Source organism: Echeneis naucrates, chromosome 4 (assembly GCF_900963305.1).
Source record: "Echeneis naucrates chromosome 4, fEcheNa1.1, whole genome shotgun sequence".
In the NCBI taxonomy this organism is placed as follows: domain Eukaryota; kingdom Metazoa; phylum Chordata; class Actinopteri; order Carangiformes; family Echeneidae; genus Echeneis; species Echeneis naucrates.
In genome coordinates this window covers 22260531-22287407 of record NC_042514.1, presented here as the reverse complement: position 1 = coordinate 22287407, position 26877 = coordinate 22260531, and the positions used below count along the sequence as shown (strand labels likewise).

General features: G+C 42.9%; 3 protein-coding genes across 7 annotated transcripts in view; 1 reads left to right on the top strand and 2 right to left on the bottom strand.

Annotated features, from left to right (window-relative positions):
• Positions 1 to 487, bottom strand: part of tns3.2 (tensin 3, tandem duplicate 2) — a 43527-nt gene extending 43040 nt beyond the window's left edge. For all 4 annotated transcript variants that reach the window (XM_029499590.1, XM_029499589.1, XM_029499587.1 and 1 more), the window contains exon 1: positions 415 to 487. The gene's annotated coding sequence lies outside the window, so the exon portion shown is untranslated. The remainder of the gene's footprint in view (positions 1 to 414) is intronic.
• A 1484-nt stretch (positions 488 to 1971) lies between these two features.
• On the top strand, positions 1972 to 20303 carry LOC115041758 (PH domain leucine-rich repeat-containing protein phosphatase 1-like). The gene is made up of 17 exons (XM_029499491.1): positions 1972 to 3826; positions 8302 to 8498; positions 8890 to 9015; positions 9139 to 9287; positions 11048 to 11194; positions 11930 to 12157; positions 12399 to 12601; positions 12696 to 12756; positions 12845 to 12940; positions 13803 to 13958; positions 14122 to 14322; positions 14606 to 14768; positions 16509 to 16639; positions 16745 to 16861; positions 17281 to 17475; positions 17596 to 17833; positions 18411 to 20303. The coding sequence occupies exons 1-17, from the start codon at positions 2278 to 2280 to the stop codon at positions 19548 to 19550; spliced, it is 5097 nt and encodes a 1698-aa protein (XP_029355351.1). The 5' UTR covers positions 1972 to 2277; the 3' UTR covers positions 19551 to 20303.
• Positions 20304 to 21266: 963 nt separating this feature from the next.
• On the bottom strand, positions 21267 to 26566 carry LOC115041759 (MARVEL domain-containing protein 3). Of its 2 annotated transcripts, none has more exons than XM_029499494.1 (4): positions 26460 to 26566; positions 26082 to 26157; positions 25577 to 25674; positions 21267 to 24786 (listed from the first exon to the last, which is right to left on the bottom strand). In XM_029499494.1, exons 2-4 carry the CDS (start codon positions 26150 to 26152, stop codon positions 24128 to 24130), a joined length of 828 nt encoding a protein of 275 aa, XP_029355354.1. In that variant the 5' UTR covers positions 26153 to 26157; positions 26460 to 26566; the 3' UTR covers positions 21267 to 24127. The 2 variants fall into 2 exon arrangements, with proteins under 2 accessions (XP_029355354.1, XP_029355353.1); XM_029499493.1 differs by having other exon boundaries at positions 26082 to 26154; positions 26460 to 26545.
• Positions 26567 to 26877: the final 311 nt, after the last annotated feature.

The following is a 26877-nucleotide window of genomic DNA, read 5'->3' as shown; positions in this document are numbered from 1 at the left end:
AAGAAAGTTAAGCTTCTAAGACGTGATTCAGGATTAAATGACCTCTTAAAATTGACGGAATCCCAGAAGAAATGCCTTTCCTGGGGTTGGTTGTAATGTGTCAGGAGGCTAATCCCTCTCCCCTTCTCTGTGTATCTGCAGGGAGATGTTTTTGACTGGTTACCACCCCTTTGCTGAGATTTGTCACCCAGTCTTTTATTTACTGGAAATGGTGGTTTGGAAATAAAATCTGTACCAGTGCCATTTTCCAGTAAGATTCAAGGGAAAAAAAATTTTCATGTCTGTATACTGCAGTTTGGATTAGCCACACTGAAAGGTGGCTGTGATGGAAGCAGATTATCACCCTTTCAGATTTGGCTGTATGAGTCACAAGGAGAGAATTTACATATTTAAAGTATGAGAGTAAGTTCTTACCTCAGCTGTTGGTGAAAAACACGAAGTCAAGATCGGAGCCGTATGAAGCCTGATGAGTGAAAGTCTGAAAGGCTGGTGGAGAAAATGAGGTGGAGACTTGACGGGGGAGGAAGGAAGAGAGAGAAAGAGAGAGAGCAAGATAAACTATACTGTTAAAGCTTGCACTTTGCCCTCTGTTGGACTGTGGTGTGACAGCAGTCTACCTTGTTTGTGAGCATGCAAAAGTGATAAAGACAGATATGTATATATACACCCCTTTCTCTCTCAGTGTTGCTCAAACAGTAGCTGATTAAACTGAGCTCAGCTTTATCTGCAGAAAACCTTTTTAAGTGAAGGACACCTGAGCAGAGTCAAACAAGTAAATAAAGAGTGGACAAAGTGAATCTTGTGATTTGTGCTAATTTGGAGCAGTGCTTGAGGGAATTTCTGCATATTTACTGGGTTGAAACAACTGCAATTCTTTTTATACTCCCCCAAAATTTCAAGGTGAAACACTAATTTATAAACATGAGCATTTAGATTGACAAAAAAGGAGAATAGATGATAACATGTGTGCTATAAATTAAACCACTCAATGATAGTTCAAGTTAGCTTCAGTGTAACCAGTAAAACATTTAAACTCTTATATATCTGTAATTTCAGACAATCATCAGTATATTTACAGATGAAACACTGGAAAAAAAAAAAAAAACTTTACTCTTAAAGTTCATTTTGTTGTTATCACTCTATGATCAATGCACTGCAGTTTCACTTTCAACTGGGTGATTTTATATTCAAGGATCTGAATATTTCCTCCAGCACTGAATTAGAGAAATGGAAATAATAAGTGATACTTCAGTCTCACTGCAGGAGTCCCTGGTCGCCTCGGTGATATTGTGTTTCCCAATAGGTGGCACCAGAAGACGTCATGTCACAACAAATTCAAAACATCACAGGAAATTATTGAAGGTCAATTAGAAGAACCTGCAAGATAACATTTCTTGGGTTCATTGAATCTGGTATAATCAAATTTTTTGTATAAAAATAACGTCCTTTTAAAGTGGAGATGTTGAGTTTGATGGAATAAAATAGTGAGTGAGCTGCAGTTGATGTTGCATTCACAGACTTAGTATCCTCGTAATCCACAACTTTCAGAGAATTGGATGACTTCTGTGAAGTATAAAAAGCTAAATTCGATATAAAAATGAGTTGCTATTAAATATGTAAGATGTAACAGCTTTCGAAAATTACCTGCGCATGTAGGTAAATTATTCTGTTGACATAATTTATTTTCCATGCATCATATTTATTCTTTATTCTGAATCGATGTGATACAAGAGATTGCGTAACGTTATACTCGTGTGTCAAAGCGGCGAGGAGGAAATAAATGAGTATGCGTTTTTCCTGACCTGCGTTTCCTTTTTCTAATATTTCCTTTGAATTGCAAAGGCTCATAACTTATCAACCAGGGACACGCTGTGCAAACGATGTAAATTTGGAGCATTGTTATAGCACCTGAAGGTGTCATAATTCATATACAATGAGACTCCGCCCTGTCCACCGTGTTGCCGTTGATCGTCACTTTCTTGGGCTTGTACAGTAGCGGTCGCGCCTTCTCGCGTTGGCTTCCATGGCGACCGATTAAAAAAGCATTTTCTCGTGTCGACCAGCCGGTTAGCTCCCGCGGGAGAGCTAACTGGGCCATCGCTGTCGGACGGGATGTAGCGGCTGTAACTCTTTGGACGAACTGCGCAGCACCCTAGCATGCTAAGCTAATGCTGAAAAACTAGCCGGTAAACTATAGCGAGCTAACAGCTCGGAGCTAACCGAGGTTTAGCACTCACCTGCTGCCTAACCGCCACCCTGCCGCGGGGACCCAACGGGATGGAAAGTGGGAAAGAAAAGGAGCCAGGGGCGGCTTCTGCTCTGCCAACCTCACAGGAGAGCTCCGACGCTGGTGGTGACAGCAGCTCGGTCAAAGCCAGTGGATTGACACCGCGGGAGAAGAGACCGTCCATCGGGGAGGACGACGGAGGGGGCGCAGAGGCGAAACTCTTCGGGAAGGGACTTGCGGCCACCTCCCTTCTCCAGATTGCAATAAGGAATGGGATCTATCAAAACCAAGTTGCCAACGCTATCGGCGGCTCGGCCAAAAATATCAACATGCCCGCCAACATTTACAGTCTCACATCGGTCAACAGCAGCACTTCTGTCAACTCTGTGCTGAGCAGGAGGCGGCACAGACACAAGCGGAATCTGTCGCTGGGGGCTCCACCGACCAGCAGCTCTCTCGGTGTATCCCCTGCGGAGTCGGCCGGTCCCGCTCCCTCCGTTTCCCAGCTGAGCACCCTCAGCCTGGACAGGAAGACTTTTCTTCGGCAGAAGCAGTCGAAGCAGCTCCAGGCCTCTGATAAGACATGGGTGAGATCGGACCCACGCCGCGGCTGCGTTCACGTCCACGACTGGCTCACGCCCTTTTACCCGCGGCCCGTGCTGTGCACCGCCGACACCACTGCTAAAGAGGTGGTCTGCAAGCTAGAAGGGAGCAAAGCTGGAGCTGTGTTGAGAATTAGCGGCAAAACCACTGATTTAGTGGACTTACACGATAACTTTAAAGAAGGCACTGGACAGAATGATGATACCAAATGTCCAAGTCGTACTGTGGATGCTAAAACCCCCAAAGGATACGAGAATGAACACACAAAACAGTATTATCCTTATACTAAACTCTCCTCTAACTTGTTGGATGATAAAACTGCTAGTAACTCTTCATCTGAAGTGTGTCTGAATGATATTGGGGTGGATTTGAGCTTGAGTGTGGCAGACTGTTATGGGGTCTACTCTGGTTCAGATATGGAAGGCAGCACCTGTGAGGACTTCAGCCCAGGTGGGCCCAGAAGCACTGACCACCAAGGCTCACTCAGTGATGGGCTCAGTTTGGGTACCGAATCCTCAGTGTTGAGTCCAAACTGTGACAGTGCCACTGAAGGACCAGACCCATTTGAGAGCTCTTCAGATGAAGTGGACCTCATCTCCACCACAGATCCTTCTAGTGCTACCAACAAAGTGACCAGACTAGCACCTGACACTGAAACTGGAGCCAGGGACAACACAGACACCCCAGAATTAATCAGCCCTCCCTCTAAATGCTCCAGCAGCTCACAATCCCGCCCTCTAACCAGCCAAGCATCTGTCCAGCCTGACCTGGAGCTCCCCTGGGGCAACAGGGGATGGCTGGAGCCCTTCGATACTAGTCCAATCCCGGCCCTCTTTGTCCAGCTGCATGGTGGAGCTGTGCGGCGACTGGGGGATGATGAGAGGCCTCTGCAGATATTAAATGACTATCTCACCAATCTGGGGTTTGAAGATGCTTGCAGGGTGCAGGAGGAAGGCATGAATCCAGAAATTGGCTGCCTGATTCGTTTCTACTTTGGTGAGTATTTTGTTAAGAGTTGCAAAAAGGTCAAACTGTAAACCATCTTTAGCATATTCTCTTTTATCTGCAGGTAGGCTATGTGTCAGTACCAGAAAATTATACCGAAAAGGTTTTTATCACAATTCTTATTTAAAAACAGACTGAAGTTAAGCTGTCTGAGTGCATCTCATTGCTCGTTAAACTGTGCCATTTTCGTTGTGCTGTGATGGTCTCTGCTCATTCATTGCTGATCCATTCTCATTGTACCGTGAGTGCTATCATTGTGTTTGGTCAGTCGGACTTTTAACCAGTGTATTCAATTGTCCTGTGGGAACAATATCCAATGTTTTGCCTGTAAACCCACCCCGACCCCTCTCTGTGTATAGTCCTGTAAGGAGACACATCTGGAGGTAACAGGTGTGATCTTTCAGCGCACCAAAGACCAAAATTGTGTGGAATTTCTTGTTCTGTTGTTTTTAATTATAATGATCTGGTTTTGCAGATGAGCAGGGTAAGAGGATGTAAAAGTAGCCCTGATCTCTGATGGGAGTAGCACAACCAGATATTGTTTTTGATGTTGTTTTTACAGCCTCACCAAAGACAGCAGAGGTTAAAACTGCAGCTATCGATGATTTTTGTAATCGATTAATCTAGCAATTATTTTCTTCCACTTGACTCAATGATTATTTCAATAGGTGAAAAAAAAAATAGTAAAAATGTGAAAAAGACATGTCTGAAACAAACAACTTCGTCTGTTATGCCAGAACCAGCTGAACCAGCAACCACAAAAAGTATAAAAGGACAAAATATCTATGTAGAACTCAAAACAATAACAACAGTATGAAAGTATATTGGAGTAATGCTGCAAATGTTTTATCATTGAGCTCCATACCACAGTGGATGCATTGTATTGTACATTTTCTGACTTTTTGTCCTCGTCTCTTCTGAACTTTGCTCCATGTTATTCGTGGCAACCCTGGCATCATGTGCATCACAACAAGCATCTGTGTGAAACACAACAAGCGGAACCAATGTTTAGTGGCAGCGAAATTAAGGAAACTAAGCTTTTATTCAGGAAAGTTGAGATTGAATAATTTTTCTGAATCAGTTCAAGTCAATTATTAGATTAATCATTTCAGTTTAGTAGAGAGAAAGAATGGGAGCCAATGGTGGAAGACACAGAATATATATATATATCTCCAAGGAAAAAAATAAAAAATAAAATAAATAAATATATATATATATATATATATATATATATATATATATATATATTTTTTTTTTTTTTTTTTATTTTTTTTTTTTTCCTTCCCCATATTATGCAGTTCCATTAGACATTCTGAGAAAAGAGCAGCAACAAATATTTATATGTAAGTTGATGGAATGACAGAGATTGACATTCAATCATTAAAAAACTTAATTTAATTAAACTTAATTAAAAAAACAGAGGCATTCTACTTGTGCATTCTGTTGCACCTCTATGTGCAAGTCGATGCAGAAAACAGTCTCTATACTGAAAATATTACACAGAGAGCTTTCCTAGCTTTCCTTGTTAATTTACTCATCCTTCAAGACTTACCCCCACGGCAGAGGAACAAAACATGACCTAAGCATTATACTATTGAGGGCAGGGGCATTTCCAGCAAATGCTGACACACACAGGTATGAAACAAGTAGCAACAGGCTGGTATGTGTGACAGGAAAGTTGAGGTGCTACTGGCATGACAAGAACTTTCACAAAAGAGAAGTTGTGTGAGAAGGGACAACCACATTTTAAAAACAGTGTCAAATTGAATAATTCAGCTGTAAAAGAGTGATCACAACCCTTTTGACTCAAAACCCTGAATAAGAAATCAGAATGAAATTGGAGCCCCTTAATGAGTGTGTGAAATGTTCAGCTGGTCATTTTTGGGATAAAGAAGTAAAATTATCCATTAATTAACAACACGCTTTTGATTTTGACTGTCATCTGTGTGCACACTATGTTTGTTACTGTAGATAATCAGAGTTGAATCAAAGGCGTGTGACTTAGTGAAAAATCCCACCACAAAATGTACATTGCCAAGCATTCTCACTCTTTCGAATGCACACACGCACACACATTGTGCTGACACTAAGAGAACAGCGACCTTAGTGGAACTCAGATTTCACTTCCTCAGTGTTTTGGATCTATGTGAGACAGTTGCAGCAGCAGACCTCTCTCCATCCTGGAGCTGGAACACCCAGAGGTGATTGCTTCAGTTTTCAAGGTGAAACACAAAATAACCTGCCAGAAGCACGTGCCCAAACCCACTTGATAGAGATACTTGCAGGTTTTAAAAGCAAACATTTTGACTTTGCCCTTTGGTGTTGCCAGTATCATCAAGCACGGCGGTGTAGTGGTTAGTGCTGTCACCCCACAATAAGGTTGCAGGTTTAGTTCCTGGCCTTGGGGTCTCTCTGTGTGGAGTTTTCCCCATGCCTGCGTGGGTTTCCTCCCACCATCCAAAGACTTGCATGTCTAGGTTAACTGGTGATTCTAAATTGTCTGTAGGTGTGAATGCGAGCGTGAGTATTTGTTCGTCTCTGTTTGTCTTTGTGTGTTGGTCCTGCGATGGATTGGCGACCTGTCCAGAGTATACCATAACCCTTGCCTTGAACATTGGCTGGGATGGGCTCCAGCAGCCCCCGTGACCTGGAAATGGAAAAGCAGTAGAAGATGGCTGGATGGTGTTGCCATTACACAGCAGGGCTGATTGGTTTGCCTTGCACATTTCTTTAAGGAGGCAATGCAAAGAGGAATTCAGGAAAGAGACACAGAACAATCGCGAAAAGGCAGGATATTCCCCATTCACAGAAACAGACGGAAGGAAAGGGCATGTATAACTGTGTATATATGAACACACTTCATCTTGCCGACACTACCCAGGAAAGGGTGGACTCAATACACAATACACTTTACACATTGTTTAGTTTAAGAATTTGATTGATCTGCTCCATCAGTTAAAGGGTGAGTTTATGTTGACGTTATCTGAATATAATGAGAGCAGGTCGTAACATTTGTCCAACATACAGAAGCCAGGCTACTTGGTCCTGATTAATTTTTAAAATCTTTCATTTTCTTCCATCAAACCTTAACCTACAGTTACTTTTCCATCACTGCTCTTGGTGCTGTCAGGACTTGCTATTCCTGTTTTATCAGGGTTTGTTCGGAGCCCAGAAAAATGGGCAGATCCATCATCTTGGAATAAATTCCAATAATCCTTGAAATTATGCACAGCAGTTACCCAAAATAGATTTAAATACTTGCTGAGCTGAAATGTTTAGTTGATTGACAGAAAGCTGGTCAACTATTTTAATAATGGATCAATAGTTTGAGTTTTTGTTGTTTCCATTTATCAAACTGAAAAAATAGGGCTCGGGACTGTTGGTCAGCAAAACCAGAAAATTACTGTCTCCTTGTGAAATAAGCTTCTCTGTAAACAGTGAGGCAGGTGTTGTTAAAAAATACCACCCTGATCAACAGCAGCAAATTCAAAAACCATTTATTCATAGTAAATTAAAGGAGAAAAAGAGGAAAGAAGACATATCACAATCAGTTGTGCTTGAAAACTGCAATCATTAAAATAATAATTAAAATGGTTATTTAATAAATGAGAACAAAATGCCCCAGAGGTGATGTAAACACCAGAAGCGGTACAAGAATTTAATAAAATATAGTGTAAATTTAGCAAATTTCTGATTTAAATCAGAAGCAATGTAATCAGAATTGGTAATAACCAGACACTGAATCTCACCCTGAGATTTGTTATCAGCTCCCTGTGGTATGGACAGATTTCAGCTGGGTTTAGAGAGTATTGATGCTGGACAATCCGCCATGCTGTGCAACTGGTGAGTCTGGGTGAAACTTCAGTGACGTTAAGTGTAAGACACTGGAGGAGGAAGTCGGGAGGATGAAGGTGTTGGTGTTTTAAGACATTGCGTAACAAGCTAATCTCATTTCAGGCTTCTCAGTGGCTCAGACTCATCATGCATCTCCCTTTCTCTTGCTCTTTGGTGTATGTATGTGTATCAACAGAGCAGTTTTCTGCTGCACATTTTCTCATGTGCAGTGCTTCAGGCATATGGGTTAATACAGGATGTTTACTCCAAATATCATCAACTTCTGCCACTTGCCTTGTCTGTAACCAAACTAGAGGTTTTTTATTTATTTTTTATTTATTATTTATTTATTTTTTCCTGTTAATGCAACAAATCACGCCTGAGTGACTGCTCACTCTCCCAGCCCACAGGCTATTAGCTACAATTAACTTACATAACAATACAGATCTCAGTTTCTGCAAGAGAATCCTAGTATGAGAGAGGTGATTCACAAAATCCTCCAGGGCTAAAAATAAAAATTCTGTTATCCAAAAAGCCATTATGAAAAGTCTTTATATAATCATCTCCATTCTCAGGATCATTTGTGATCTCTTATACTACTGTATAACAAACCCGTGTTTTTCTCCCTCCAGGTAAGCCTCGCAGCATTGGCGGTTCTGAGCGAGTGCAGCTTTCAGGGGTGTTCAATGTTCGGAAAGGAAAGCTGGCGCTGCCAGTGAACCGCTGGTCGAAACGTCAGGTCACACTGAGTGGAACCTGCCTCATTGTTTCATCTGTGAAATACGCCCACACCGGCAAGATGCACATTCTCCCTCTCATTGGAGGAAAGGTACTTGACTACCTGTTCTATCAGGAACAGATTTCCTCTCTGTGGTCTGGACCAGTGTTGCATACAGTTCTGTATATACACAGGGTTAGGGACCTCAGGACAAAGTAAAGTTGCAACTCTGCGTTAAACTCTGTTGAGAATGTCTTGTACTCTCACATCTGTCACAGCAAGTCTCTGAAGACAATATTGAAAATGTTGATGTTAATACTTAGACTTGTCCTTTTTTATATACAGGTCACAGGTAACTTTATCAGAAACTAACTAACTAACTAATCAGTTGGAGCAGTACTCCAGAGAGAGAGATTGGGAAAGTGGTTCCGTTGAACCCTTTGTCATTATGTTGGATACATAAACAAAGATGGATGAAACTAAAATGTCGTATTTGCTGCAGGTGGAGGAGGTTAGGAGACACAGCCACTGTCTGGCTTTCAGCTCAGCTGGTCCTCAGGGTCAGACCTACTACATCAGCTACGACTCCTATGCGGAGCATCTTCGGTGGCACAGGATGGCCTCCAAGGTCTGTGAAAGCTCATGACAGCATGTCTTTGGCAATAACACTTTTTATTGCAATTATTTTGATAATGCCGATGATGATGATGGCAGTGTTGTGACCTCATCCTGTTGTCCTCCACTACATCAGATTTCATCTCAGAGGGTGAACTCAGTCGACCTGTCGTGCTGCAGCCTGGAGGAGCTGCCTGCTCAGCTGTTTTACAGCCAGGACCTCACGCACCTCAATCTCAAAAACAACTTCATGTCCCCTCATAGAGGTGTTCCAGCACTTACCAGGTGAGCTTCCACCATCAACACATGCATTCAGTGCTGTGTGTTTTGGAGTGCAGCAGCAGAAGCAGCTGGAAAACGAAAGCAATGATTTCTCTTTTGTTTTTGGAATGTCCCCTAATTGTTTGTTCTGTCTTGAGTAGCTACCATACGTTAAAAAGAAGGCGCATCCTACATCAGATTACAGATGATATTTGTTTGGGTGACTGTGCAGTTCTGATGATTAAAAGCGAACTGCGTTCTCATTTGGAGATTTGACACCAGTAACCTGAACTCTGGGACAGAGTTTCTCCTTGTTTTTCAAGGACAGATAGTCAGCTGTTTTTGATTTATTAAGTGAAGTCTTTGTTAAACTACGTCCAAACAAAGTTGGCTATAAGTGAAGATTAAAATCTATTCAGCTATTTCATCTTTGCCTTTCTGTCAACACTTAGGTGACATTTACAAACTAAAAACAACTATCATTATTATGATTTTGTGCAGCACTTGTGTGTATCTGTCTTCTCACCAGATATAGGCTATGATACATTTAGTTGTTTCCAGACAGAGGAGGAAGAGATTTTGCTGTTACTTCCAGTGTGGCTCAAACAACATGAAAATGGAGGCACGTTGTTTTCACATGTGCAGTTTTCAGATTTACCCAGGAAAGACACATTAACTGAGACAATATACCTGCAACTGTATCCATAATTTCACACTTTTGTATGATGGTGAAACTGCTCTTGACGTGATATTGGAAAGTCTTTGGAGTGTTTAAGTTGAAGAACTCAACAAAAGCCCTGATTGCTGTCTCACTAAAATGAAACATGTTGCTCTGTCAAACTTTTACAATTAAAATATGAATGTTAACTTTGGACCATATATATATATATATATATGAGAGAGAGAGAGATACATACATATGTATGTATCTATATACATACATATATACACACTTCCATTGTTTCTCCACGAACGCACGTTTCCCTTTCCAAGCCAGGAAGGAATGTGGTTGTCCCCTGTATCTTTCTGACTTTCCCTCAAAAAGGACATGGATTCGGTTGAACCTTTTGCTCTGACCCCTGTGTGAACTGGATAAGGTTAGGCTAGGAAAGCTAGGGAACACACATACGCACAAACACTCACACTCCTACCTGAATCACATGCTGCATTGTTATTGTGAATACTATTCATTGTGTAAACACTTGACTGTAAAAAGATTGTATACCTTTAAGTGTTGTGCTGCTGGGTCCTTTAAACCTTTTGCAAACTTTCTCCCTGGCAGCATTCCCTAATTATGAGACAGGTTTTTTCCATTGTTAGAGCCTCAATTCAGAAGAAGTTGGACCAAAGTTTGACTGAAGCACAGAGATGAATATTTTAGACTTTTTTCAGTCCCTTTCCGCCAGTCTAAAAGATGGGCTAACATCTGACTCTTGCTGGCAATTGAGAACAATTAGCATTAAATCTAGGTCTGCTTTGAGACAAACATCACTAAGGTGTGTTTCACACTGAAATTTTGACACTTTAAGGTCCAACAACTGTCTCATCTTCTGGATTTCACAAGTTTGCAGAGCAGTTGTTTCTCCCCTGTTCTTTGTAACTGCATCAGATGGCATTGCCACACTACAGCTGCAAAAAAAAAAAAGTCAGTCAGCATTTGCCTGCATTTAACAAACCTTCTATAATCACTACATTTGGTGTTAGAGCATTTATCTGCCCTTGCCTTCCTGTAACCTTTTTGCCCCTCTCACTCTCTTTAAATGTTTCTTTCTCTCTCTCTGTAGGTTTTGTAAACTGAGAAGCCTTAGTCTGTCAAATAACTTCCTGTCTGAGTTTCCTCTGGCCTTGTGTGACATCACCTCGCTCACAGAGCTGAACTTGTCTGGAAACCGTCTCCTATGTCTGCCGGCTGAATTAGGAACCATGCACAAGTAAGTAGGCTGGAAGAAGATGATAGCCTGCACGCTGCTGATATTGATCACAATGTTGACAATGATAACTTGCCAGCTATTTGCCCAAGAGACAGTGTCCTCAGTGACCTGCACTTTGCTGATGGAGGCACCAGGCAGAGATTGTTGTCATTATGGTTCCAACGTTGCAAATTAATCCCTCTATGTATTAAATGAGCAACTGGCTGCACACCAAACTTCTGTCCTGGAGATGCAGAGGTAGCATCCGGGTGATCAGAGTAGGGTTAGGGTTAGGGTTTTTTTTTTTTTTTTTTTTTTTTTTAGGGTCATCAAAGATAAGCGTTATTACCCATAAAAATCAATAATGTTCTCTGGCAGTATATTTGTGCTAAGGTAGAAGTTTTCCAAACACCAAAATAGTGACAAGCTTCTTTTCAAACAACCAAATTGTAAGAGCGGCTACTCCCATCTCAGCTGTTTGTCACCATCATGAATCTGAAGCAATGTCTGATCCAACTTTGAATATCTGAGATTTATTTTATCACACTGCCCTCAGTCTTAGGTCTGAAGTCATCTACAGTAGGCTGCAGATTGTTAGCACAAGATGTGAACACGTCTGATGTTAAACCATTTGTGGGCTTTAAAAGAAAACATGCACTTTTTCATCATCAACTCTCCCCCACACTGTGAGTTTCATTCATCTTCTTCAGATAGATAAGTCCTATAGTTTAACTGTAACTATTTGTTTGCTTCCAGCCTGCATACTCTTCTCCTGGACAGTAACTTCCTGAGTTCTCTGCCCTTGGAGCTGGGCTCTCTGCAGGGCCTGACCTACCTCGGCTTGTCCTTCAACAGTTTCAGCTGCATTCCCCTTGTGCTGGAGAAGCTCAGAGGCATGGAAAGACTGTGTCTGGCAGGGAACCAGCTCCCTGTCCTGGATATGGTTGGACTGCAGTGGCTGCCTGCTCACCATATAGATGTCAGGTAAGAATATCCTCACAGACGGTGAAGTTTTTAGAAGTAACACTGGGACAAAGTTCAGCAGAAATCTAACATGGCCCTAGTTTCTGCCAGGAAAATCTGCTGCATCACTGCCTGTCTTGGCCTTTTTGTCCTTTACACCATGTTTTTTGGTTTTGTTTTTGAAAACAAGAGGTTGAAATTTGAGCTGTTTATTCTGTAAATTTGAGCGGTTTAATCTGTCCAATCAATTTCTCTTGGACAGATTAAACCGGCTTCAGTTGGTGACAGTGGGAGACCCAGAGCAACTGGTCCATATTGTCCACCTGGACCTGAGGGATGCTGGTCTACAGGAGCTAGATACCAGATCCCTTTGCAAGCTGGAACTCCTCCGCTGTGACAGAAATGTTCTCTCCCTCCTCAAAGTCGGTGGCCATGCCCTCAAGAGTCTGTACGCTGGACATAATGGTACTTGATTTGTTGTGGCAATGTTAAACAGGTAATGCCATTAGACACACATTCGCACTGAGTCTGTAAAGAATTCTGTATTTTATTTTTGTAGAGCTGAAGCAGCTGGAGGTGCAGCCTGTGCCAGAGAATCTGACTGTTCTGGATTTGTCCTGGTATGATGACACAGAAAGACCACTTCACTGACCTATTTACAGAGTAGAAGAACAAAAGCCTAATGCTACCTGTATCTGTTTCTTAAAGGAACAAGCTGACAAGTGTCCCTGACTGGGTGTGTGGGAGCAGTGGACTGGAGGTTTTGGACATCACTCATAACTCTGTCAGTGAGCTGCCCATATGGTGAGAACCAGATAAACAAAAAACACACCTGCTCCACAGCAGAGAGTGACACGGGAGTGAACTGTCACTCTTGCTCTGGTCCAGGTGCAGTGACACTACGATCTAAAGATGGAGGTTCACCGTCATATTTTAAATCCTGTGTTAGTGCTGTGCCATTTGGAGCTTGGGCACAGGTTCAGTTGAAGCTCCTCTTTTAGTTCAAATTCAGACTGACAGCAGTTTTGGATGAACAACATTGAGCCTAGTTATTCATTTCAAAGAGACCACTTTGTTGGGACAAATTAAAATAAATGCAGCAGTGACAGAATACTCTAGTTAATTTCAAGTAGAAAGCCCTGTAAAATCTATCTATCCTACATTGATTAAGATGGAAGTTTATTTACTTATTCAGAATTGTATCTGTAAAAGCCATCTCTGTGGGTGAAGTCTGAGGTGTGGTTTCTCAGTATCTGTAGCAACACGTTCTCACCAGCTCAGACCTATTTTAATTTGATATTGAATCATATTGAATTTGATCAACTTCGGGCTACATCTGCCAATTAAAAATATAAACTATTATGGTGACCTGGCTTAACTGATACAGACTGTTTGATAATAATTTTGTGTTTTGTGGGGGGTAGATCAGCCTTTACCATTGACTTCAGTTGACATCAGTCACTGCACTTATCCCAAATATGTCAAGTTCCCTCCCATCTATGATTCATGATTCAACATGGAGGAGAACTTCTCAAAGGGTAAAATTAGGTCATTACAGCAAAGGCTGTTTTGTGTACTGCTCTGTTTCTCATCATAGTACAACAGAGCAGTTCCCACTGACAGCTTTATAGTGCACACACAAACTGATGTGCTGTTTTTGTCGTAGGCTGCTGTCCAGTGGGAGCTTGAGAAAGCTGCTTGCAGGCTGGAACCAAGTGTGTCATCTGGCTGAGAGGCTGGAGAGATCGCAGCTCGAGGTCCTTGACCTCCAGCACAACTATCTGACTGAGCTTCCACACAACCTTTTCATCAAAGCACAAAGGTGCAAACAATAACACAACATCCACTGTCTTTCTTCCATTTCTTCTATGTGTATTTCTGCTGTACTTCTTTATTTGGTTTGGTCTTTCTTCTCTCTGCCATTCTTTTTTTGGGGAAGGTGTTCAAGCGCTAAGTTTGTCTTCTCTGTTTGGATTTCTTCACAGCTTGCGATACCTAAATGTGTCGGCCAATAAACTGGAGAACCTGCCTGCAGCCAGCTTGTCAGAGGACAGCTTCAGCAGCCTGGGGGAGCTCTATGTGACCAATAACAGCTTGACAGACAAATGTGTTCCACTCCTGATGGGACACGGCCACCTCAGGGTGCTTCATCTCGCCTACAACAAGCTGCAGACCTTCACTGCCAGGTATAATCAGCACTGCATATAAACAATATCTCTGTCTGTGTATTTAAGTGGTATAAAAAACACACAGTTCCTAAGTTCCCAAACATGAGATGTAAGACTACTTCTGGCCCTGTGCAGCTAATTATAGGCTTGTTTTTCCACCCAGACTTACATCAACTTATATGGCTTTGATTTTACAAGTTGTTGTCCTGTCTCAGTCACAGCTTCCCTTCAGGGTTAAGTGCAGGCCACTAAAGTTTTAAGTAGCAGCTCTCTTATGTGATTGTACGTCTACCTCCTGCAGTAAACTGTCACAACTGGAGCAGCTGGAGGAACTGGACCTGAGCGGCAACAGACTGAAAGCAATTCCCACCACCATCCTCAGCTGCCAGCGCATGCACACTCTCTCAGCCCACTCCAACTGCATCAGCACGTTCCCTGAGGTACTGCAGCTGCCAGAGATCAAGGTTAGTCAGACACAACTACGTTTCTTAGGTGTTGATTCAGATGTGTAGGGTTCTCATTGCTTGCACATCCAAATCAGATATTCTCCCAAGTTAGGGGGCTTTGTGCTGTCAGTTCTGGGAATTACAGAAGAACCTCTGTTTAGTCCAGTAGTAAAAACGGAGCTCTTTCCCTCTTTATAAGCCCTGATATCTCAGCCCCATCATCCTTATCCCTGTACCTCTGCGGTCATCTTCACTGGGTTGGACCAGATCAGGAAACCCTTTGTAATCTCTCGGTAATTCCCTAATCTCTGCATTTTTCTGAAGCCAAAGACTGTTGCCAGTAAAAGTGTGTGTCTGCGTGTGAGAGAGAGAGAGAGAGAGAAATGTGTGGGGGAAAAATTGTTGAATTTTTCATTGACTGTGATTTCTCTTAAATCAACAGAATCAACTCACAAAATTTTTTCAGAGGCTTTACATGTTTTGATCATGTGAGTTCAGCAAATCCAGGTATTTTCTCTGAGGGGAAGAACAGAATTACATTGGAGACGACAAATAAAACCTATCTGTGAATTAGTGTGGGGGCTAATTAAGGTTCAACCAACTGCATCCATGTGCAAGTAGCTTTAAAAGAAATCTGGTCTTTGTAATGAAATTGACACATTTAACAGTGAAAGTGATGAGTTTACAAACTGTGCCTCAAAAAATGTATAATTTCACATGAAATCTCTTTTGCATCTGCAAGAGCAACAACCTGCTCAACTCTGAACAGAGAATTTGAGAAAAGACTAAATGGACCACTATTTCATCTATATTTAGTTCAAAAATAGTTTTAAATAAATTTTCAGCAGATTTTTGTCACTTGAATTAGAGTCAGATGATTGGTAAGGGAGCAGCATGGTAGTGTGGTGGCAGGAAGGCTAGCCAAGTGTTTAGGATGGGTACTTTATGGGTTCATAAATCCAGAACAGGTCCAGTATTCATCTCCTATCTTGCTGGAGCCCTAAGAGCATGTCATTCCCCATTTCCCGTCTCTACACTGTTCAGACAATTACAAAAAAATACACGACTGAAGCCTGGTTTATGGTTCTGCGCTAAATCAAAGCCGTACCTACGCCATAGGGTAGTGAGGTTGACTGTAGCCCCCAGTGAAGCCAGACGTGCACCTCTCCAAAAGTGTAACTACACGTCGAGGTGACGCAGACCGAGAGTGCTGTGATTCGTTTGCTTGGTAGCAACTAATTTTTCGGTTCCGTATTTCCAGATTCTTCTTCTTCTATTGCAATGTAGATGTTGTAAGGATACTTTCTTCAACATCCAACGACTCCAACTCCAGCAAGATTCTCTAACTCTCGGTCGCAATAATTCATTGTGACCAGAAAAGTCGGGAGCTAAAGAAATAATCAGTTCGGGACCATGATAACCCTTTAGGAAAGGAGCATGATGAAATGGAGTGACGGAGAAGTTCAAAGGGTTCATGGCAGCGTAGGTACAGCAATGATTTAACGCAGGACCATAAACCAGGCTTAAGTCCAAAGACATGCACAGCACGTTAATTGATGATTCTAAATTGCCCATAGGGGCAAATGTGAGCACTACTCTTTGTTCTCTCTAAATCAGCCCTGTGATACACAGTTGATCTGTCCAGGGTGGACCCAGCCCATTCCCACTGTCAGCTGACATTGGCTCCAGGCCCCTGTGATATTAAGGATACTGTAAGCTGTATAGATGAATAAAGGGGACTGCTGTTTTCTTCTTAAGTGTGTGGACCTGAGCTGCAATGAGCTGACTGAAGTGACTCTGCCAGTGACGCTCCCTCCAAAGCTGCAGGAGCTGGACCTCACAGGGAATCCTCGTCTGAATCTGGACCACAAGAGCCTGGAGCTACTCAAGTGAGACTGTTAAACCAAAACACACTCAGCAGCAAAAATCTTTAAAAAACGCAAAACCAGCAGGCTGGTTATTTTATTCTCCCTCTTTCCTCATTCCCTCCGCAGTAACATCCGATGTTTCAGAGTTGACCCGTCTCCTTCCGCTCCATGTGTGAGCGAGAGCCATGGGACCCCTGCAGTCTGGAGCCACGGATACACCGAGGCCTCTGGCGTCAAAAACAAGTCAGTGCCTTTCCATTTGTGAATTTCCTTATCTGTCTTTGAAGATTATGAAAGAAAGAGACGAGGAGACCAAAGCTGAGAGTTTAAACTGTATTACTCATGTTTTTATGCCACTGTGCCAGCGACAGTCAGAGCTGCCGCCATATTTTTTTTGGGTTGTTTTACTGTCCATCTGGACTTTGTTATCCTTTCACTTGGATTCAATGGAGATAGATTCAGTCAGAAGTCAAAGGTCAACATCAAAATGACTTCAAATAATTATTTTGACCTTATAATTCCTGAAAACTATTCACTCCCTTAGGCACAAATGTCGATGTGGACTCGCAGATGAGGTGATCAGATGTTGATGGTCACAAGTCACTGTGACCTCAGGTGTGTCCACATAATGTCTAGTAAACTCATGGATCTGTCATTCTCAGGCTGTGTGTGGCAGCTCTGGCCCTGGATAGCTTCTGTGGGGTCCGTGAAGCTCTGTATGGAGTTTTTGACGGAGACAGGAATGTTGAGGTGCCTTACCTGCTTCAGTGCACCATGGGAGATGTGCTAGCAGAGGAGCTACAAAGAGGCCAGAGGCAGGAAGATTACATGACCAACACTTTCCTCACCATGCAAAGGTAAACACTGCTTTGAACAGCAGGAAGGGGACAAATAGCCACACCTTAATGTTTCCACAGTGACAGCGAACACACACAGGCGCTCTTAACTTCCTGTATTTTTGCATTGCTGTCCTGCAGAAGGCTGGGCACAGCTGGCCAGCGGATGGGTGGCTCAGCAGCTCTGTGCCACATCAGACATGACCCAGTGGCTTCAGGCGAGCATGGTGGCTGCTTCACTGTCAAGGCCGCCAATGTGGGCAGGTGCCAGACTGTTTTGTGTCGAGACGGCAAGGCTATACAACTCTCCAGCACACACACTGTCCAAGAGGAGATGGAGTACCAGAGAGTGCGACGGCATAACGCCATTATCACTGAGGTAAAGAAATAGAAAACCTGCATTTTCACTGAACATGCAATTCAGAGAATTGATATGTAGAATAGTTATTTTAGTTCATGCATCTTCTACTGCTTATTTGTTCCTGGTTCGTGGGGGTGCTGGAGCCTATCCCAGGCCACATTGGGCAAGGGCAGGGTACACCCTACATCGGTCGTCACTCTATAGCAGGACAGACAGAGATGAACAATCACTCACACTCAGACCAATTTAGACTCACTAACAAACCTAAACATGCATGTCTTTGGACTGTCAGAGGAAACCCACGCAAGCATGGGGAGAACAATCAATCTCCGTACAGAAAGGCCCTTAGCCCAGGAATCGAACGCAAAACTTTCTTGCTGTGAGGAAACAGAATTAACCACTATGCCGCCGTGCTGCCCAACGTAGTTATTCAAATTAATTTTCTGTCAGGTGAAGAATTGGGTAATTTGGAACAAGAGATTGGCTGTTAGCATGATGAGTTTCAGTATGAAGAAAAAATCTTCCTCTTTCTCCTTTTCCTTCACCCTATTCTTATCAACCTTCTTATTTTTATCCTTATCCTCCTCTTCGGCAGGATAATAAAGTCAGTGGTGTAACTGACTCCACCAGGATAATGGGTTACTCTTTCCTGTGCCCATCTGTGACGCCTCAACCCCACGTTTCTACGGTGACACTCACCCCGCAGGATGAGTTCTTTCTCCTTGGCAGCCGGGGATTGTGGGACATGCTGTCTCCCAGTGAGGCAGTGGAGGCGGTCAGGAATGTGCCGGACGCTCTGGCTGCTGCTAAGAAGCTGGTGACTCTGGCCCAGAGCTATGGCTGCTCTGACAGCCTCAGTGCCGTTGTCGTCCAGCTGAACATCACTGAGGATTGCTGCTGTTTCTGTGAGCCGCCACCACCGCCCTCCAGTCCCGGCCTGGGAGCGCACACCAGCACACACCATTACTTAGCAGGTGCTGATGGCGGTATACCAGTGCCACTGGTCTCTTCAGGAACAGTGAGTGAGCTGAGCAGCGAGTTTAGCACGTCTGAAATGAGCAGCGAGGTGGGATCCACGGCATCATCAGAGGAGCCGCCACCTCAGGCTGAGCCCCTGGCATCCCACCTCAACCTGCAAGGACGAATTGGTGTGCGGAGGCCTGCCTGTGGAGGAGGGAGCTTCCAGAGGCAGTTTTCTGGCGCTCTGTCTGACAACGGCCTCGACAGTGAGGACGAGGAGCCCATCGTCGGCGTCTTTTCAAATGGCAGTCGCGTGGAGGTGGAGGCGGATGTCCACTGTCTGCACCGCCATGACCGCCCAGCACCCGAGTTACACAGTAACACTCAGCCGAACACCTTTCCTGCTATCGTCTCCCATCCTGAGCGTTCACCCCACCACTTCTCCAAGTCTCCCTCTCCCATCCCTCCCTCCCCCCCCTCCCTCAGCAGGGAGACTGGGACCCTGGGCCGTCGGGCTCGGGCCAATGGCTCGGTGGCCTGCCAAGGGAAGAACCAGGACCTCATAGAAGAGGTGGCTGATGCCCCTGTCAAAAAGCTGGGGGGCTACTTCAATGCTCCAGCTCAGCCGGATCCTGAAGACCAGCTCATCATCCCGCCAGAGCTGGAGGAGGAAGTTCGTCAGATCATCCAGCAGCAACAGGAGCAGATGCAGACTCACAACCAGAAAGCACACAGTTACCAGAAACCTGCAGACTACTTCATCACACCCCTCTAACTTCTGCCCCTTCCCTCCACAAAAGCTGGTTTCTCATCCAGGATGTAAGACTTGGTGAGTTTCGGGGATGAAGGAGTGTGGAGTCAGGACCACCTGTCTTGTTGCTTGACTCTTGTCTGCATTCATTTGTACCACTCCCTCCAAAAACCTCTGAATAGTGTTCTGAATATGGTGATGGACTACAGACTGTTTCGTTATGTTTTTTGTTACTCAGCTTTTTTTCTACTGTTAACTTGATGCCCCTTGAAATGCAATGCAATTTTTATAACACTTTATGTTGATGAAATCTTCACATAGTTTTACCATATCTTTAATTTGACAAAGCACTTTGAATGCTTTGAATTAGACTCTGGAGATTCATTGAAAACATTTAAATGGTACTTTGATTTGGACCATTGTGTTTTTGTGTTGTAGCATATTTCCCCTCATTTGTTGCGGTTGATAGCCAAGCAGTTGTTGGAGTTAGTAAAACTGTTTGTCTAACTCCCAGGAGCTTAATACTTTAAAGTGACCTAGTCACTGAAACATACTAATATTCTCTGAGAGAAAAGATAATAATGTTGCAGGTTTGTGTTCTTCTTGGGAAGGAGGGGCGGTGTGTGCAGAGTTCAAAGTGGTGCTGTGGTGGCGAAATCTGACAGATATTACCAGCTCAATAAATGTTCTCAGAACAATTACAAACTTGTTGACAATGGCAAATCGCACAAAAGTTACTTTTGCTATATAATAAATTAAAGTTTTGAGATAACTACATGTTGGCTTTGACTGGATGTTTTGTTTTTTTTGGGGGGGGTGGGGGCTGACTATGCAGATGTTTGTTTTTATGTGACAAATTCATTAGATATTAGTTTACATCTGAAAGTTCTTGCATGATTACCAATCTTATCTTGTCAATAATAGTAAGTTTCCATAGTTTTTTTTTTTTTTTTTTTTTAGAACATTCTCTTTTAATGTCTGAGTAATTGTAAGTAGTCTTTTGACCAAAAAGATGTTATCACAATGTTTTAAGAAAATTTTCATGACATTATACCCACCAAAATATTGATCAGGAGATAAAAATAATTCTCAGTTGCCTGTTTGGTACTTAAGTGTCAAAAGGAAGTTCTTTTTGACCCAAACTGCTCACTGTGACTGGACAAAGAAAATCTACAGGTTTTTAAATATGAAAAGCAACAAGAACATTTGGCGTAGTTTTTTTTTGTTTTTGTTTTTTCCAAGACTTAAACCCTTTCAATCAATTAATCAGCCGATCGTTTCAGTGCTATATCAATAAACAATAAGAATAATTATTAGTTTTAGCCTCTTTCTATCCATGTAAGTGGTCGTTGGTCAGCATAGTAATTTGAGTGAAGTGACCAAAATTCATTCAAAAGATTGAAGACCTGCAGAACAACAAGCAACAAACCAGCCAATGTCAGGTTGGGGTGTATCTGCTGCAACAACACAATTTCTGCATTGGGGAAAGTTGAAATGGTAAAATTAGATATTTAAAATTGCCTCACTCGAGAGGATTTCTTTTGTAACTAATAAGGTTTCGGGCGAACAGACCAATGGTTACATCACTGCTGTGTCTTCTCTTTAAGTGTGGTCCATTGTGCGACAGCAGAGAGGGGACACACAGCGGTGATGTCATTGTTGGCAGGCAGCCTAAGGGTGACAGAGACGGGACCTGCAGAGACCTCTGAGGCCCCATGTAGGGTGCTGTCATCTCACAGCCTGATTTGACGCAGTTAGATTTAATGAATACATGTTTCCAATACAAGTAGTACAGAGTTTAAAAAAAAATTACAAAATATGAATTCATACAAGCAGACAAGTTACAAATGTTTTTCTGCATCTAATCCAACATGGAAAGTTTGAAAGTAAACCAAGGCTGGAGACCAGATAACAAAGCCCTTAATCTGGTTTTCCCTGCGCCACCTCACTCAACATAAATTATCTGGAACACTCCAGGTCTCCCGATCCTCTATAATAGTGCTCACAAGTCAGGGACACAACATGAATGTGTCTGCGTCTCTGTCGCACAGTAAGTAAGTATGCATGAACAAAGTGAACATTGAATCTCTCTGTTTATGCCATTCAATGTGTGTGTGTGTGTGTGTGTTAAGCCAAGTCAAATTTATTTATATCAAGTGACAGTGGCAAGAAGGCAGAAACCTCAGGCAGAACCGGGCCCAGGGACTGCAGCTATCTGCCTCAACTGGTTGGGTTGAGAGGAGGGAGCAGAGAGAGAGATAGGAGAAAAGAGGGGGGATCATTAGAGGGATGGAGAAACAACAAGAGCAGGAGAAGAGAAGATGCATCAGAAGACTAATAGCATACAGAAGACATACAGCGATTGCAACCTAGTGTGTTCGTGTTTCTGTCCCACAGTAATGTTTGAACAAGTGAACAATTCAACCCTGTGAATGTGCGTTTGTGTATGGTGTTTGCGTGTGTATGAATATCTGTACTTTATATGTGTGTGCATCTGCAAGCACAGATTCCTAAGAGCCCTCCTATGAGAGTATTTTATCAACTAATACACACCTGTAGCTCCAGGGTTGCTGTGACAAAGCCCTGAGAGCAGGCAGAGAGCCCAAAGCCAGCTGATTTTTGGCTCTGTGAAGCCCTCAAATTACGGTGACTTCTGACAAAAAGGTAACTCGTATCAGAGAACTGACCAGACAGATCGCTACAAGTTCCTGAAGCAGTATCTGGTTTTTGGTGTTTCTGGAGCCTAAAATATGGACAAAGAGCGATGTGCTCAGCTCTCCAGCAAAGCTACACACCAATCTGAACATTCTACACAAAACACACTCATTAAAAACTGATAATTTGTAAAAATTGGGCATGATGCTTGAACATTTGCAGCCCAAAAAGTATAAAAGAAATGAAATGAAATAGCTGAAAACACTGATGAATAGACTTTTGTCAACGTCTTAAAATTTGAATGGAGTCTGTAGGAATGCGGAAAAAGTGCAGGTTTGAAAAAGGTTGAAAATCTGAGAGTCAAACTACATGCAAATACACAAACATAATAGACACCCACTGTTACGTCCCAGTGTCTAAGGGGGGCCCACCTCTCTCAGTGTCTGAATCAACACAGCCAGCACTACAAAGCTCAAGTCTCAAAAGCAGCTTTTATCATCCAAAACAACAAACAAGAAGAGACTAGGAGCCCTGAACTTACCTCAAGCAAAAGAAACAAACTAAAGTTCAGATACCTTACCTAGCCTCCTAGTATTTGAAAAACAGGACAAAACCAAGATTTAAAAATGAAAAGGGTTTCTCACCCCTACCACTGCTGTAACAGATAAAACAACACATTCTCCACAAAGTCACAGAACAAACGACACACAGGAAGCTGGCTGTGCTGCAGTGAGATGGGTGGAGAGGCCACCTTGGTGGTTGGACGTGCCATTTAAAGCTGCAGAGACCCAATGAGGAAACAGCAGCCAGGACTTCAGCTACACACATATAGCCACACCCACTAACTCACACAAACAAGAAGCAGAATCCCATAACATCCATTCATTTTTTTGGCTGCTTTTTCGCTGTTTCCACTGCCAAAAATAGCATAGTATCTGGAATAGAAAGATAATTAGCACACCGATCAAGACCAAGCTGCACGTTTTGATATATAATTCACTGAAGTTTTCTCAAAACCCTAGGACTAGTAGTGAATAAAAATTTTGATGGAAGAGGAAGAAGAGGAAAAAAAAAAAAACAAAAAAAAAAACACAAGAGTGACTCTGTGCAGACCCCCCTAGGCACTAACAAGAGTAGTTAAGGTAAATCTGATCAAATCCTTGATACTGAGCTAATTTACAACATGAAAAATTATTTCCATCATCAACTTCATATTTCCCGCTATCACATCATTGAGTCCAAAAAGCTGGACCAATTATCCCAGTGGCTGCAGTGATAGAAAAAGTTCATAAAAACTGACAGACAGCTATAACCTCCACTCATCAGGGGGTCTCTAGCTGCTCTTCAGCGTCTATTCACAGATGTTCAACAACAGTTTCAACACTCTGGGCACTGTACAATGAACACACAAACACACTGCATGTGGCCAGAAAACGAACACTTCGCTTACTAGCCTCCACCAGCTGCATCTACAGTAGCTGCTACTATAAAACTAATGTGCCATTGAAATTCTTTATAATCCACTCGTGTTGCTGTCAGACCTTTACTTTATTCTACAGATCTGAGGGAATGTAAAATGTCCTATAATGTTATGTAAAGCTCCAAAAGTCCAAAAGTAGTTGAGAGGAAGAAGAAATCCGAACCGTGACTTTCCAGGGACTCTGATATTTTAAAAAATTTAATTGATCACAGTTGCTTGCCACTTATTTATAAATGCAATAGTTTTGTCCTTGATGAGAACCTATTACAGAAAGTAATTCAAAACAGTTTGATCTGCGTCAGAGTAGGTAAGCAGTGATTCCCACTGTTAAAACTGTTAAATACTGCACCATTTAAAACTGAGCAGGCTTAGTAAGGTACCTGACTTAAAGTCAAACATGTGAGGCAGCTTAGCAAAGTTACTTCATGTTGCAGGCTTCAAGTGTCTATCCTCCCCAGCCCCGCCTTCACACAGAGGTGGTTTCTGCCCTCAGTGGTGCCCGCTGTGGTTGGGCACGGGCCCGATGCCGGTCCCCCTCTCTGCGCTTTCGCTCCTGCAGGTAGGCCTTCACGCCTCGGATGGTCTGGATGGTGAGCACTGTGCCGGCCACGTATAGGATGGCTGTGATGAGCCCGAACAAAGCCACAGCGGCATCCGCCCCACCAACGTCACAGTTCATCCAGGTGTAGCCGTTGCGTGCATACAACCTCTCCCGCTGCTGACAAACATCTGTGGAGTTGATCCTGATAATGAAGTGTAGGTAGAGGCCAACGGCCACTACGTACGCCACGGCACCCACCGCCTGAAAGAGCATCGCTCCAACTAGAATCTTCCTGGACATCAGGGTGGGGGGTTTGCTCCCAGCAACCACAAATAGCAGCGAGATGACCCCAAAGGTCAGGCTGAATGCAATGCCCCCGTAGATCCCCGGCGCTCTCATCTGGCTGTACTGCATGTCCAGGTCTCGAACCTGCTGCAGCTCAGTGCCCTGAAGGTTAAAGTTGGAGTTGATATTGAAGCCACCAAGTGCAGCAGTTGACGACAGGCCTGTTGACACCATCTGAGCCGCGACCACACAGATCAGGACCAGGGCGTTAGTCAGCACAGCACAGATTAGCACAATACCTGCAAATGAGTCAAAACGTGAAATGGATGAGGGGGAAATCAAAAATGTTGTATCATGATTTTGGCATTTGTCAATGTTGAAATGTTCAACACCCCCTGGCAAAAAAATGTTCTGTACTTGTACATTCATGCAACCTCTATCCATCATGTAATTGTCCACAGACAGTTGCAAAGTGAAAGAGCTGACCATCTGATTGGAGAAAATTACAGATTTACGCGAATGTAAAATAGATATGTCCCTGGGTTTGAAGAGCAGGCCAAGAACGTTTCACTTACATTTCATAGCTCAATAGATGAATAAAGAAAATAAAGAGCAGATTGACCCATGATCATTATAATAATTATTTGCAGCCTTTTTGGCTTCTCTGAGTATTTCACTTAGACAATAGTCAGCCAATCAGATTGTCTCACAACCCGTTTTTACTGAAACCCCTGCAACTGAAATATTTTTTAGCTTCATTGATTTTGATTAACTGGTAATCCAAATCATTTTTATTTTGTATTTGTTATGTAATTGTTATTCTCATCCCTAGAGGATCAAGTCTTTCATGAAACTCATTAACAGCAACACAGGTATTGCTGTTAGCCTTCTCCCTCACTGACAAGGGAATGTTACTCTACTATAGTCTAAACTCTGAAAAGAGGTTGTGAAACAGCAGAGAACTGGTCAGTCCAGTTTTTAAAAGGAGAAGGAGGAGGATGTTAACTGCACTGAAACCAAAGTCTGCTCTCTTGACGCGGCAGCTTCTGTGGGAGGAGCTTGTTTTCCTCAGCTGTGATCCTGACCTACCTCTCCTGGAGCAGATATGGGTGCATTTGGAGTCATGGCGCTCCACTTGTGTGGGAGGTGAGTGGGCCTCTTTGGGGTAGTGTGGGGGTCGAGAAGAACTTAGGCACAGAGGAACACATACACATGCATATGTATAAGAAACATGGACACCTTGTAAATTGTGTATTTTGTCAAAAAAATCTAAGAAGGAATTATATCTCAGTTGTTGACAATGCACTGCACAGTTTTCTAATATAAAGTCTCTTTAAAAACATTACTTATGATGTAAAAGTTCAGTTTTGATGTTGTCTTATTTCTATTCGTCTTTTTTGTCTTCTCTGCATCTTTTGATTAATGTGATTTCATTTATTCTGTATGCTTTTATTGTTTTCAAACGACTTTCTTTCTGTACAGCCTATCTGAGCGCATTTCTTGCATTTCTTATGAGAATTATTATTATTAACTAGTGATTAAAATGTTCAATCTTTAGCCAGGATGATAACGATATGTTGTTTTATTTGCTGACCTGTCAGGTGTTGCCCGCCGGTCCCCGTTCCTCTCCCGGTGTCCCCGGTTTGAACGTGGAGCCTGGCTCATACCTGCTGATCGGAAGAGTGACGCTGATCACAAAAACAACCTTTGAACGCCATAAAAACGGTCGTTGATAAAATATGGAGACCCTTGGTGTTTAATGGATGTAAAACACGAGGGACTGGGGGGCATAAGAGACCTATGTCCGAACGGAAAAACGTCAACAAACGTTTCAGGTCAATCAGATCTGTCAAGGCTAAACGAATGTTCTCTGGAAAACTTCACATGAAGTTAAAATGGTGAAAGCACAAAAAAAGGCGACGGTGCGCCACTTCCGACTAAAACAGACAGTAACTGAGAAAGTAAAACTTACTGAGAGGTCGATGGACGCGCCTTGAAGTCCGACTACACCAACATTATTTAATCCTCAAATACGCGTTCCGTCCCTTCAGGTAGAAGCGGCTCCGCCCTCACCTGGACCCAGAAGAGAAACCGGAGCAGGAGCAGGAGCCGGAGGGGAGCCGACCGGTCGATGCGGGTGGAGATAGCCCGAAGTAGTGGTGCTGAAGTGTTTTCTTCTGTCATCACAACACAATAACAGGCACAGAAAGTACTGCTTATTCTGCAATGACTTTCTGTGATATGTATATGCATTTAGGTAACTCCATAAAATAAACAATATTTGATGATCATGACTGATGTTTTGGACACAAGCACATTTGTATGCCTATCTTACATCAAATCCTTTGTTAAATTAAGCAAAAAGTTATTCTAAAAAAGTAGGAAAAGAA

Excerpts from the sequence above, each read along its gene's own strand:
- LOC115041758 (XM_029499491.1), top strand. The coding sequence starts at position 2,278 with ATGGAAAGTGGGAAAGAAAAGGAGCCAGGGGCGGCTTCTGCTCTGCCA. Across the intron at positions 12,158-12,398 it reads GCTCACCATATAGATGTCAG|ATTAAACCGGCTTCAGTTGG; the intron begins GTAAGAATATCC and ends TCTCTTGGACAG. Across the intron at positions 17,834-18,410 it reads ATAACGCCATTATCACTGAG|GATAATAAAGTCAGTGGTGT; the intron begins GTAAAGAAATAG and ends CCTCTTCGGCAG.
- LOC115041759 (XM_029499494.1), bottom strand. The coding sequence starts at position 26,152 with ATGAGCCAGGCTCCACGTTCAAACCGGGGACACCGGGAGAGGAACGGG. Across the intron at positions 25,675-26,081 it reads CGGCGGGCAACACCTGACAG|TTCTTCTCGACCCCCACACT; the intron begins GTCAGCAAATAA and ends TCTGTGCCTAAG. Across the intron at positions 24,787-25,576 it reads CCATATCTGCTCCAGGAGAG|GTATTGTGCTAATCTGTGCT; the intron begins GTAGGTCAGGAT and ends ACTCATTTGCAG.